The sequence below is a fragment of the Diorhabda sublineata genome, chromosome X, assembly GCF_026230105.1.
Source record: "Diorhabda sublineata isolate icDioSubl1.1 chromosome X, icDioSubl1.1, whole genome shotgun sequence".
Taxonomy (NCBI): domain Eukaryota; kingdom Metazoa; phylum Arthropoda; class Insecta; order Coleoptera; family Chrysomelidae; genus Diorhabda; species Diorhabda sublineata.
The window spans coordinates 6,371,795-6,385,807 of NC_079485.1; the positions used below are offsets into that span (position 1 = coordinate 6,371,795).

Here is a 14,013-nt window from a genome sequence, read left to right on the forward strand (position 1 = left end):
CGTATTAAGTATCAACATCAGCGAAATGTTGGTCGGTGTGCAATACTGTGAATAGTAAAGAGATGCTGAAAGTCTAGATAGACGTGTAAAAAACAGAACTTCCTCTAGGGTTTTTACAAAGTAACAATACGTTTGTTAAATAAGGAAAAAATTAGATACTAAAATTAATGTTTTCAAGACTTCTAAGTGAAATAAGTGGTTTGAAATTAACTTGAATTCAACCGGTATGAAATTAGATTTACTATTTGAAATGAAAGTGAAAATTATAGATTTATGAACGATTTTCTCCCTTATAAGGCAAATTTATCTCTCATCCAGTGAATTTTTATGGAAATCAAATATAAATGTAGGATTTATGTGGGTGTTATGGATTGCCTTACACGTTCAAAGATTTGAGGTTTATTTCTTATTGTGTAACACGCTATTTGAATACGATTCTTCAAATCTTTGATATCAACTATGGGGGTCGTGTAGACTAATAATTTAAGGTAACCCCATAAACACAATTCACATGAATTTAACTCTGGAGATCAAGGAGGCCAATGTTGGAGCCCTCATAGACCAATTCAACCGTTGGGATAATATGTTGCATCTATGTATGTTACCTAGCAGTCCGACTGGAATATAATGGACAATGAACCACATATTTTGTCTGATATTGAGTGCGATGTCTTCAAGTAAATTAGGGAGATCATTTTCTAGAAAACTGGTGTAACAAATTTCCATTTAATGGCCGAGGCAGAAACTTCGGCCCAATTAAGTTATCCCCTACAATACCAATCAATATGTTCATTTTGCAAATGGTGCTCTATAATCTCATGGGGTTTCTCGTCTTCCCATACGTGATTATTGTGAAAATTTATACTAGATACTCTTGAAAAATGTGCCCAATGCTTTATTTAAAAATTTTGTCGCATTTCATGTGTTAACCATTCACAAAATCTAACTAAGAGAATATTCTAAAAGTCACTTTGAAAATATTGGAAATAGTTCTCCACAAACTAATAATAAAGCTGTAGAGAAGCTGACCCACTTCATAAATGCAGTAAAAGTCTAAAACACGTTACTAACCTATAATAGTCACTCAGAGAAACTATACAAATCAATATATTAGTAATAAAAAGCTTGTCTTCTTATTGTTAAAAAACTACTTGATTAAAACCACAGCTTATCTTTGAATTAAATATTAGATCTTCATGAAATTGCTGGAGCTGCTTTTTAAAAATAAATAACAATTCTGTGTTTGTGACACCATATCAGCTAATGTAATAAATAATTATAAAAAGTCTGTTTGCTATTTATCCAATTATTTAACAAACAAACTTGCAGCCTAATAAATATAACTAACCCATATAAAGACGTTTAACAAGGTGGGATCTTAATAGGCAGTTGCTGATACATAAAAAAACGTATATATTCTTCTTACGTAAAAACAACGTTTTAATGAGTATATAGTTTTTCATCAGTACGTTTTTAATCGCCTCGGAGTTTCTAAATGTACTTCTTAACCTTATAAGTTGATCTTAACTGTTCACTTGATGTAACCATTTCACAAGTTTTTCTACCTACTTATCTGTAGACTTCTGTTTAAATTTCCCTCGATTTTTTTATTTACTTGACACGTGAGGAATTCAGTCGACAATAAATTCCGTTTAAACCGATTTGAATAGTAAGAAAATAAATATGTATTTAGGTAACCATTACAAATATTGAATACAAACTTTAATGATGAAAAGAAACATCAATAAATTAAAAAATTTCTGAAATTTTTAAATCTCTTTAGCATTAACTGTTTGGTAAAATTTAATTCAATTATATCCTCGACTACTTTAAGCCAATCGATTTTGACATTGAAAGTAAAAATTTTATGTTTAGTTATGGTAGCCTCCAGTAAATTTGTCGTATTAAACTCAAATGGTTTTAATTCAGTAACTTTTCTTTCTTTTATTTTTAAACTGCTTGTCACTTTTAGGTATAGAGATATGAGGATGATATGCTTTTGCTTTCTGTTCCAGTTCAAAATCTTAGTCACAAGGCATATATAAAAATTTTTGATCTACTTATTTCACAATAAAGTGAGGAAAAGCTGTAATGTAATTGTAATTCCGTTTAGTTCGATTTGACAAAAATTTTATATGGAACAAAATGCAAGATCCCACCCCTTGAAAGGCTTCAGACGCAAAAGTTATAATACATATAACCATGAATGAGTTATAAGTGCTCCTGTCATGATTACCGTAGCAATATGTCCATAACCGACTTTCTTTCTTCACATTTCAGTTGGTGTCTTCTAGATTCACTGGAATGTCGGATCGAAGGATGAAATTGCAAATTATATTCTGTATTCTGTAAAGTTTATTGTAAAATGAAATAAGATAGCGGATCCTTTTGTTTCTGGATATATCTGATATATTTGAGCAGGGGTTAAATTTGGAGAAAGATATCTTCGGTGGTTACTTTTTTCTCTTTAGTGAGGTGATTCGTAAGAAGGGGGCTTTTCTATGAATAACTTAAGTTTATAAGGCGGTAATGTTCTAGCGTATAATTTTCAATCTTCCATCAGAAATTTGAAAAATTACTTGAAAAAATATTTTCAACACTTTTTAAACGTGGCAATAATCCTCCAGATTAAATTCTTTACCAACGAGAAATAATTATATGCTAATCAAATTATTGAAAGCACAGAGGACTAACTGAGTTTGGTACAATTTGTTTTTCTGTACTTTCTTGAAATATATGATAAAAAAACGGAATAGTACTGCTATCTTACGAGAAGAAGCATGAGGTCGATTGATCTACTCTACAACCGAGTTTTGTGAAACACCTCATTTTGATTTTTTTGGTATTACTTTGATATATGGAGAACCACTTGAATGAATCAAAAAGTGTCCGTTGAAAGGGAGCAAATTAAGGTGGCGCTTTAGTAGCAAGTGGGAAGATTTTAAAACAGCGCTAGAAATTATTAGAGTATGATAGTAAATTGAATTTTTAATTGTAAATCATAACTATTTTAACAACAATAGAGTCAATAAATTTACATTATGATATATGCCTTGGTTGTTGACTTCAACGACAAGAGAAGTAAGATCTAAATGGGTGCCAATTTCAATGGTCAGTCATGAAATTTATTTATAACTTCATAAAATATCATTTCTTCTTATAACTTAGGATAATATATCGTAGCCTAAGGTCTGACTTGGCTAGTTTCCATATACTTGGCACCCATTTGGATCTCCCTTCTTTTGTCGTTGAAATCAACAACCAAGGCATATATCATAATATTGAATTTGGCTCTCTTTCACATTTATGTTTTTGATAGAGTATCATTACTTTTTGTACATAATATGAAAATTGAAATATTTGGATCAAAAATATTAAGAGTGGCATTCAATTCGTTATATAGGTATTCACGTGAAGATCTTAAAATCTACACAAAGATCGGCTATCATAAGTTTTGATAGGAGATTACTGATTCTTACGTCGATTACAGTTACAACCACTAAGTATAAATTAAGTGTTCCTAATAGAATCAATAGAATGAAAAATTATAATAAAATTATAAAGTTTCACTAGTTTCTGATTTATTCCTTTGTATTCACATAATTACCTATCTATTTATCTGCATGCCAAATTTGAAATTTCTAGGTAATATGGAACTGGTTTAGAGTTTTGATCTATAGGTCAGTCAGTGATGAAAATGACTATTTTTGGACGTTAATATCTAAATAACCATTTGAGATGTGTTTATGAAATTAGGAACGCATATGTAATTCTCAAGTCTCAATATATGAGGCAAATTTGACACGTTTATGTGAAATTGTTTTTGAGTTACGAAGGGGTAAAAAGTGGTTCCAAATGGTTCGTGTAATATCACACACGGAGCTGTTCGCCAGTTCTGTTACTTGAACTTGGTTTGACACGCTGCCGTGTGTATAGATATTAGCCAAGATTTATAAAAAAAAATCGTGTTAATGTCAAATCTCTACAAACATTTTTTAAAGGATTTTGGAGGTTATAATTTCAAATTATTTTTAGTATGGGTTTTGGATACTGTATATTTCTCAACTACACAAACAAGTCAAGTAAAATAGTAAAATTTTCAACCTATTTGATATTACAGATAAATACTTGTTCAGCTTTCCCAAAGTTTGATATGACACTCATAGCTTCAGGTAACAATGGTGGTTTCACTTTTCTAAAGAAGATCGGATGTAGAAAATGTATTTAAGTTAATAATAATTGAATATTAATCATTTACATTCCAACTTTTCTTATAACTTCGCCATATATTATTATATTTATTGTTCTAATGAACTACCTTCAATAAATTGTGTTACTGAATACAGTCATTAGATTTTAATTTACCTTCAGTGTCTGAAGACGATAACTTGGTTATCGAAACGCGCGTCAGAAAGTGTTATCGTGAGTGTTGGTGTAGTGGTGGTGTAAACAGTGTATTCAGTATGAATATCGCCAAGAAATGTCAACTTAAAGCTTGTTACATTAATTTCATTCACTAACCTCGTCTTTCTATTGTATGTAAATTAGGACTGACTCGGGGTGTATAGAATTTAAGTAATTGGAAACAGGAATTTTTAAAAATCATTATTGCAAGTTAATAGTACAACCTTATAGTTGTCCACTCCATTTATTACAAATTATATTCGATCATTCCCTCATATTAGGATACACTGTATAACACATTTACATATGTAAATAATTTCCATGATTTTCATTAAAACCACTCGGTAGAAATTAATTTTTCTGCAAGTTTATTCTTGAAATACGGATAAAGAAGAAGTCTCGACTTGTTTGGTGCATCAGTAGGTATTTTCGTGATGACTATAGGTGTTAAGTATGTTGAGTGACTCATTTTCAAATACCTGAATCTGAACCGATGTGTCTACGAATGTACACCCGTTTCCGTACCCGATTAACAAGACAATGACAATAAGAAAGAATAAAGTATTGTATCCAAACAACTCTCCACCATATTTTCGAATCCGTCAGATACGTATATCGAATTTCGGGTTTTACACAATGTGTTTATAAAGTATCATTTCTAATATTTTGTTTACTGTTGATTTACAAAGATATTTTTTGAAAATTGAATTTGAAAATTTTGAAAAGTTATTGAGCTTGTTCAGTAATAGTTCGAGACGAGCAAAAATTTTTTTTGAACATATGGATCCGCACGACATGACCGTGAAGCTGGTCCCGTTCGATTATTTCAATAGAATCGAAAATTTGGTGGGCGTACCAAGTAAAATTTTCGGGGAAATAGAGCGGAAACCTTTGATATTGTTTTTTATAACTTATATACAGAGACGATTTGTTTATATTGTTTTTATAGAATCTATTTTGTTTACTTTCTAAAATCGAATAATCGAGAAATCGTCTTGTTGTATAAATATACGCTTGTTTATCAGCGAGGAGGTCAGTAAATAATTGAATGTCATGATTTAATAAGAAGAAAAACATAAAATAAAATCAAAATTGGAGATTTTCTTCTTTTGTCTACCTGTGCTAAAGGTGGTGTTCCAGAAGCAATTTTTGGGTACGTGTTGGTAGCATTTCATTGGAAAATAATGTTGCATTATAGTTTCACTAAACTCCATTCTATGGACATTATCGTCTTGTAGTAGCATTACTTTGTAATGATGGAACTTAGTATTTTTCATAATGTTCAGTACAGATGGACGTTCAAACATTTTCTACAAATCCAAGAATTTTTTACGGTAATTAGTGAGGAGCCTCATCTTCAGGTTCTGTAACGATTACCGTAACCTCTCATTTTACCTGTACGGTAAACATAGTTTAATTTGAAACGTATCTAATGACGATAAGAGATTCATGATATTTAAATATAATTTTTGTCAGCTTTTCCGACTCAAATAATTTTTATTTTCATTTTAAATGACTGTAACTTTGGAACTATTGAATTCAGAATTATGTGGTTTTGACACATGTATTTGTAATTTAACAGATTATTCAAACTAAATATGTATACAGGGTGTACTGTTTGGTAAAATATGTTATTATGATTCGACGGTATATATATTTCATATATCTAATGTAACACGTGAGTGAAATAAAATCATTGTTTATTTCATCATCATTGTTAACAAATTAATTATCAAACACTCAACAAAACTTGTCAACAATCTTTCTCTTCCCAAAATTCAAATTGCCACCTCTAAGCACACGTTTTCCATCATTAGAAGACATAAATTGAATATTACGGTGTTTCAAATTTTATGACGATTGTAGTAATTATTATGGCGAGTATATTATTTTGAATGAATCTATTTTGAAAGTGAAACATAAAATAGTTTCGTTAGCACGTAACAGCTAACTGTTTTACTCGATACTAATTATGAAAACGGGTTATATAATTAAAAAATCAAGATCATTTAACAAGATAATAAAAATAGATCCGTCTGTTGAACTTTGAAAAGTGAGTTTTAAAATATAAAGAACATCCTTTTCACAAGTATCCAGAGAAGACAAAAGTTTTAAAGCTCCGAATACCATAGGTTGTAAATATCGGTGTTCTTTGATATTCTGTGTAATCCGTATTCTGAGATTACTACTATGCAAGTCCATAAGTGTGTTGGATAAATTTTTCATGGGGAATTGAAATTTTATTGTAACACCAACATTCTTATGGGTAACCTACTCTATTTTAAAGGACTATGGAATATTCTATAATAATCTTTAAATGGAATCATATTCTTACATTTGGTAAAACATAAACGTCTTTTTGTTCAGTGGGTGGTCAATTTACAAATAGTTTCTTGAGATCAAGCAGCGCTATCCCTCAGCAGGATATTTCTGATGGCTTTAGGTGCGGTGAATTGTGTACCTTTATTTGTTTCATACATTCTTTCTCCCCAGTAACGTTCCATTGATACTTCAATGAAAATATTGCATTTGGCTCCCAAGTAAACTAATAATTCTTTGTGGTAAGAGCTCAGTCAATTTATAAGAATATTTTTTGCAGTAAAGCCGACAAATTCATTAAAAAATTGTATCCTGGTTTAATAACATTAAAATACTCACATGTAATGCGTATTTAAATTTTATAAGCAGCTGCTATTAGAAATGAAAATTAGCTATACAACACTGAGAGCGACAAATATATTGGCTAATAAGTTGAAAATCCAAAGAAGAAACCGGTTGCTTTCTTGATAGAAATTTATTTCAGGATGTTTTTTACTCGATCTACTCTTACGGCGAGCCCTTTCAATATCTACCAACTGGTTTCAGAGTTTCTGTAGCCGAAGCTGGAGCAGAGAATATTTGTGAAAAAAATGTGGCGCATACTTTTATGCAACCAAAGGTATGTGACCGAAAACGAAAAATTATTTGCATATAAAGCTGTTGGTCGGTCTGATCGAGGCTCACGAGCTGCTGCCTTTTCATCTAACTCTCTGTTTCACAATGAGGGACTCAAGTTTTTGCTCGTTTTCAACTGTCGCCGTAAAAAGTATTTCTATTGTCCATGCAAATTGCTTTTAAAATTTAGGCAATGGTCTACTGCTTCACTTCATGGTTTGCTAAAAGAATCCAGTTTCAGCTGAGTATAGCAGTTGCTAAAAGCCGCCCAAAGCGCCAAAAATACAAATAACAGCAAGAAATTCTATGTCTTCTATATTTTAGGGCGTATATGGTATTTTTTTCTATGATCATCTTGATAAAGCTAGAACCAACCATATTGAATCGGTAATAAACAGAAATGAAAAACTCAAAACAGTGTACCTTGTCACAAATCGCTAAAAATCGTAGTAAAATTGAACGAATTGCGCTTCCAAATTCTGGAATACCCAGTCTATATCTGGTCCCCAAGAAAAGAGATTTGACTTCAATAAAGTCATTGGCAAAGGTGGAGTCTATTATAGAAACAAAGACAAATCTTATTGAAGTACATGTTTTATAGGTTAATTAGTCTACTATCAAACTTAAGTTATGAACAAAAAGTTTTACGTTCCAGCGAAAAACTTGAACTTGTTCAAGACTAGTTCAAGATGAGCCAATATGTTTTGAATAAATTTTAGAACATATGATTCACTACATATTCCAGATTCTGTAGTGGCGAAGAAAGTGAATGGTTCAGTGAAACTATATAAAAACAAACGAAGGGTTTCTTCTTTTCCCTACAGTTTGTGTTCCAAGAGCCATTCTTGGGTCTTGCATCAAAGTTCGATATATGACCAGAGCGTTCTGTTTATAATAAAGTCGTAGAGGTAATGTCGGTTAAGTCTACGCTAGGTTGCTAGTTGCTCTTTGAGGCTGGAAATCGGTCTATTTGGTTGATAGCTTATGAATGCGTTAGTTATTTCTGCTTTCCAAACAGCATCTATAACAATTATTAGCACTTTCGATTGCAATAGCTCTAGAATTCCAATATTGAAATTGACTGCTGATCCTCCTAGTGGGATACCGTAGGTCCAAATGGGCTTGATGATTGCTTTGTAGATTTCTAACCTACCAGCCAGTATAAATCTCTTAATATCAAATTTGATAATCATGTGTTTTCTTCAGATTAGGTGCTTATCTAGGTGCATGCCTAGAATTTGACATCGTCCCGTAGTGGTAAAGTTTGATTATTTAGAATAACTCCTGGACATTTTCCTTCACGGTTGTCGAAAGTTACCTGCACAGATTTCAAATCATTTCCTTTGATTTTGAGGTTAAGGTTAAGCTGTAGTGTATTTGATGCTATAATAGGATCTTTGTTTGAAACTAATATGGCGATGTAGTCTGCAAATGTGGCCTGTTAAATTACACTTTATAAGTTAGCTTTCTCTGCTTATTTCTTTATATACTCCACAAATAGGGAAAAGATAAAACATTCTAGATTTTTTCAGTTGTAATGCAGTTTTCTGAATGGATATACAATAATTTTCTACAAATCTTTTCATAATAAATCAGTAACCTCATCATCAAGTTCTTCATCTTTCTACATAATCTCCGCGGATAGGTGAAACGACTCATGTTAAAGATAAAAAGTCCTCGATTCAACTTTTCATTTTTTAGAGTCCAACCCTGCTTAGTTAAAATCTAAATACACTAGTACTTATAATACTAATATAACATTAGTTTTGGACATTCTCAAAAACCCTATTTGTTTCTACTTAAAAATGCCTTATATGTGGCAAATACTATTTAAATATTTAGATCTCCATACCAAACTTCAAAATTATTGGTCAATTATTTTTTTTTGTTATATCACAAACCAAAGACTAATATTTCCAAAAGACTACTTTGGAAAAACAAAGTACATCGAATTGAATATTATGCGAATCTCCTGTTTTTCTACCATACGTGACGGCTCTGAATGAATCACAGGTATTTACACATTCATAAAATGCCAAATGTTACCTGGAGGTGCCTGCCTTCTACAAATATAAACAGTTTTCGAGTCTAATCGTCATTGTGGAAGCTACAAAGAAAACAGCTTATTCCGTATTAATCCGTATAAAGAATTTTAGTCAAGCATACGGCTCTTGAGGAACGATTCAATTTACAATGTGATTGAATGGAACAGCTGATTAGTCACAATATAACATTTTGTCAAAAAAACTCGGACGAGACCTACGGGTGGTCTTCTTAATGGGGGCATGGACTATAGGAGTATTGTAGTAAAATTATTATTAGGTGGGGCTCTTTGTAACTGTTTTTAACAAAGATATTTTTTAAAAGTGAATACGAAGTGAATAATATTTTAACACATATTTATGATTAGGAAAAGTAATTTGATTGCATATTATAAAAATGTAGCAGTTTATAATTTTGATATTTTTTTTCTATAATTTTCCATTTTTTTTTATTTCAACAGCTCAGACTTCAAATCCTATCGCTTTTTCAACGAATTTATAAAGCTATTGAAACGAATTATATTTCAACAAAAAGGTAAAGGTAAAAAACTCGCTAAAGAATTTGCAGCAATTTTTTTCCAAAAATCTCAACACATAAACCCAATTGCAACATCCAAAAGGAATAAACTACTAGTGAACGAAAGACTAATGAATGAATGGTTTACGTTTATGTTACATAATAATTTATTATCAAGAGATATTAAACTATTTCCATTTTTGTTCCAGGTGATTTATGCGGTGAATCCTGTTGTACAAAAGACGTAGAAAGAGAAGCGTACAAATTTAATCAATTATTTGTAGATAAATATGTTAAAAATTCTATTTCGAAAATATCATCTATCATTGAAACGAGAGCTAAGAAGTTCGATGGTGAGTATTAGTAATAAATACTATGTTTGTCGAGTAATAACCCGAAATATTATTCTGGCGCGTCCACCAAATATTACATTAATGTGTCAATTTTGGTGAATGCGTAAGGTTACTAACGTATACAATAGTTTTATTATACACTGTACAGTGGCGAATTTACAATAGATTGGTGGCAGATTTCAAGGAGCAGCAAATTTTATTTAAAACTTTTTAACTACGATTAACGTACAAAACTAAAAAAACTATTAGTCACACGAAGAAAAGGAGTTTCGAAATTTTTACAGAAACAAAATTAATTTAATAAAAATTGGAATATAGTATTATATGCAGTATAATACTCAATATTCCACGTTTCTACATGAAATAATTGCTAATCGATTTGAAAAATATTCTATTATATCATGATATTGTAAATTCAGAGGCCCGCAAAACTTTATTCTAATGTTCATATAATTTCACGTAAACAGCAATACCAACAGATAATCAAGAAAAAGTATTTATTTTATTAATGTAAAACGGTGTAACAAAAAATATGTATCAATATTACTAGTACATGATTAAAATTTTCTAAGCTTAAAATGAATGCTGTGAAAATAATCAAAAATCTTTCTCTCAACATTCAATTTGGGTGAACCTCAGGAAACTTTGTGAACAAAAATTATGAATGAAAAACGCATTTTTAAAAGTGCATTTCGAATGGTTAAAAAATTAAAAATTTATTATTTATTTATTATAAGTAGAAAACATTGCCGGAAATGAGTTCAATCTCACTGTTCTGGGTTTCCGAAGTCGCTAAAAACGAATATCATGAAAAAAAAAAAAAGGTTTACGAGGTACCTGTTGGCCGTGCCTGGTGAGGGTCGACATCCACGTCGTCTCCTGTATTTTATATCTCCTTGGATTGGAACTTTGTTTAAAAACAATACGATGAAACAAAAGTTCACATACATAAACACAAAATAGTTATCATTGATAAAAAAGACCTAAACAATTTTAGTAAAATTTATAATTTCAATGTAACTATAATAGTTTGATTGAATATTATATATTACTACTTATTTTAATATAAAAGAATAAAAAATTATTTTACAAGCTATAATGTGGTTAAAAAAAGATTTTTCTTCTGAATTCATGTTGTGGATGATCTATTCTTTGATATAAATAGGAAAAATGTCAAATAATATTTTAATAAAGACCGCAATAAGTCGAAACGTTAAGATTTCATTATGTTGATCGTGTTGAGCGACCTAAAAAACCCCCGAGAAGAAAAATTAAACTCATTTCCGGCAATAGTTTTCGAGTTATAAATTTTTCATTTTTTACTATTCGAGATGCACTTTTCAAAATGCATTTTTCATTCATAATTTCCTTAAAGTCTCTCGAATCATATGCACTGTGTCGCAACCTGATCTGTCTTACTGCTCAGAAATTCTTAGGTTTTCGCTTGTTGTATAAGTAATAACTAAAAACGACAAATAAATTCTTCGTACGGCGGGGTTTGCACGTTCAGTTAAATTGATAATATCACTGTGTATTGATTATTGATTTCCACTACTGCGTTTCTTAATGGAAAAAAGTAATGCAAATTTGTAATAACAGGACCCATTATTCAGGGTACAAAATTGCTGCTTAAAGAGATTGTCAAAATTATTCTATACCAAATTCACGCGGAAGAGCAGTTATCTGCTATTTAATTTGTTCATTCAGCTCCATTCTGTCAATTCATCTTAGTGTATTTTGCAACTTTGTCCATCCAAAGTAGTATGGAACAATGAATCTAGCTCAAGTTTTGCTTAGCAAATGAAGTTTTTGTGCAAAAAATATGTTTAATGAAGTTTATGACAAAAACAAAAACAATATGTTTTGTAGAGTAAAAGGCGATACAGAAAAATGAGTAAAAATACAAATTTTTCGAGTCATTAACCAATTTCTGCTAATTTTATACTACAAATTTTCTAAATATTTGGAATTTAGCCCGTTGAAAGATTTATTACAACAGCGTCTTTTAAAAACATGATTGTTGTTTATTCAAAAGAAAAAAGCATAAGTTACAATTGCATTACTTATTTGAAACGTACTATGTTTTCAATACTTTTATTTTTTCAGACCAATTTCAGGGTATGATGAAAACTTCCAAAAAAGAATTTCACGAGATGTTCGAACGTACTTACGGCAAAATCTACCTCAAAAACTCAGATGTCTTTAGTGATTTTTTTAACGAATTGGAAACGTATTACAAAAAAGGTTCAGTTCGACTTTCCGAAACTATGGACACCTTTTTTGGCATCTTATACCAAAGGATGTTCACCGTTATCAATGCTCAATATACATTTGATGACAGCTATCTCGATTGCGTATCGAGTCATATGCAAGAAATGAAACCATTTGGAGATGTACCCTATAAGCTTAGTGTACAACTACGACGTTCTTTTGTAGCAACGAGAACTTTTTTTAAATCATTAACAAAAGCTGCCGAAGTGGCTGAAAGATTGGAAGAAATGAAAGTGGGAGAAGATTGTTACAAGGAAAGCGCTAAAATGAGATACTGTGGTATATGTAAGGGTAAAGATGGGGGTATTCCCTGTTCAATGTATTGCATATCAACAATGCAGAACTGTTTGAGATATCATACAGAAGTATCTAATCATTGGGATAACTTGATTGGTAAGTAGTTTATTATACCGTGCTAAACAACAATTCTATATAAGAAAACATAAGGATTGTACTAAAAAAATTATTCTTCTTATCTTTCCCAACCAAAATAAATATCAATGGGCTTAAATTTTTTCCTTACTTTAGGCATTTTCCTTCCTATCCGTATCTGTCATCTTGCTGTTTTGTGTGGGCTTTTGATTACTTTTACTATTATTTTTGGTATTTCGATTTCTTCTAAGAATTTCCATGTTTCCCCGCTGTCTATTATATCAAAAGTCGCTCTCTGAGGTCTATGTATGTTAGATCTTCCCGGACATTCTGATATGCAGAAATTGTTAAAAACTAATAACAAAAACGTCATTTCATATTATTACATTTCAACCAAACATATTGTGTAATTTTTGTAGATGCCATTGATAAAGTTGGAGATCGGCTCCTCGGACCATATAATATAGAAATAGTCGTGGAACCCCTTAACATAAAAATATCTGAAGCAATTATGAACTTTCAAGAAAGTGGAACTGAAGTTTCGAAAAAAATTTACAACCTGTGCGGTAAACCTACGTTTAGTCGGCCGAAAAGAGATTCTGATTACGACTCGACGCAAGATACGAATCCGACGACGGAAATCAAGATTGAACCGATGAAAAACCCCGGAAGAAAGAAACATAAGAAAACTATGACTTCGGCAGAAAATCAATCGACCCCATTGGAGAAGATCATTATTGACATTAAACAGGTGAGCATAATTGTTTTTTTATTTTGACATCAATATTACTAATAATAGTTTACATAAGATGAAAAAAAATATATATGAGAGCATTAATTTTTGACGGTTTTTCGAATTGCAATGACAATGACACTTCAACCAACTTTTTTAAATCTATCTTTGGAGGGCTCGTTTCAATAGAACGGATCGAAAAATGAATTATTTTTTTGTGTATTTTAATTTTTCACACATTCACACGGATTTTGCACTAAAGTTTAATACTAATAAGCTATTTTTATGCTGTTGATGTATATAAAACATTGTGTGTAAAAGCGGCAACAGCGCTTAGAAATAAAAGTCAGTTTACCACAAATGATCAGCGAAGTAGAGTGTTGTACC

The 14,013-nt window shown here is 31.0% G+C and overlaps 1 protein-coding gene across 1 annotated transcript in view; it reads left to right on the forward strand.

The window, feature by feature from the left end:
- Positions 1 to 14,013, forward strand: part of LOC130450777 (glypican-6) — a 105,918-nt gene that overhangs the window by 84,839 nt on the left and 7,066 nt on the right. Inside the window, exons 2-4 of the mRNA XM_056789400.1 lie at positions 10,107 to 10,250; positions 12,357 to 12,914; positions 13,313 to 13,644. Coding sequence (XP_056645378.1) covers positions 10,107 to 10,250; positions 12,357 to 12,914; positions 13,313 to 13,644 — 1,034 coding nt within the window. The remainder of the gene's footprint in view (positions 1 to 10,106; positions 10,251 to 12,356; positions 12,915 to 13,312; positions 13,645 to 14,013) is intronic.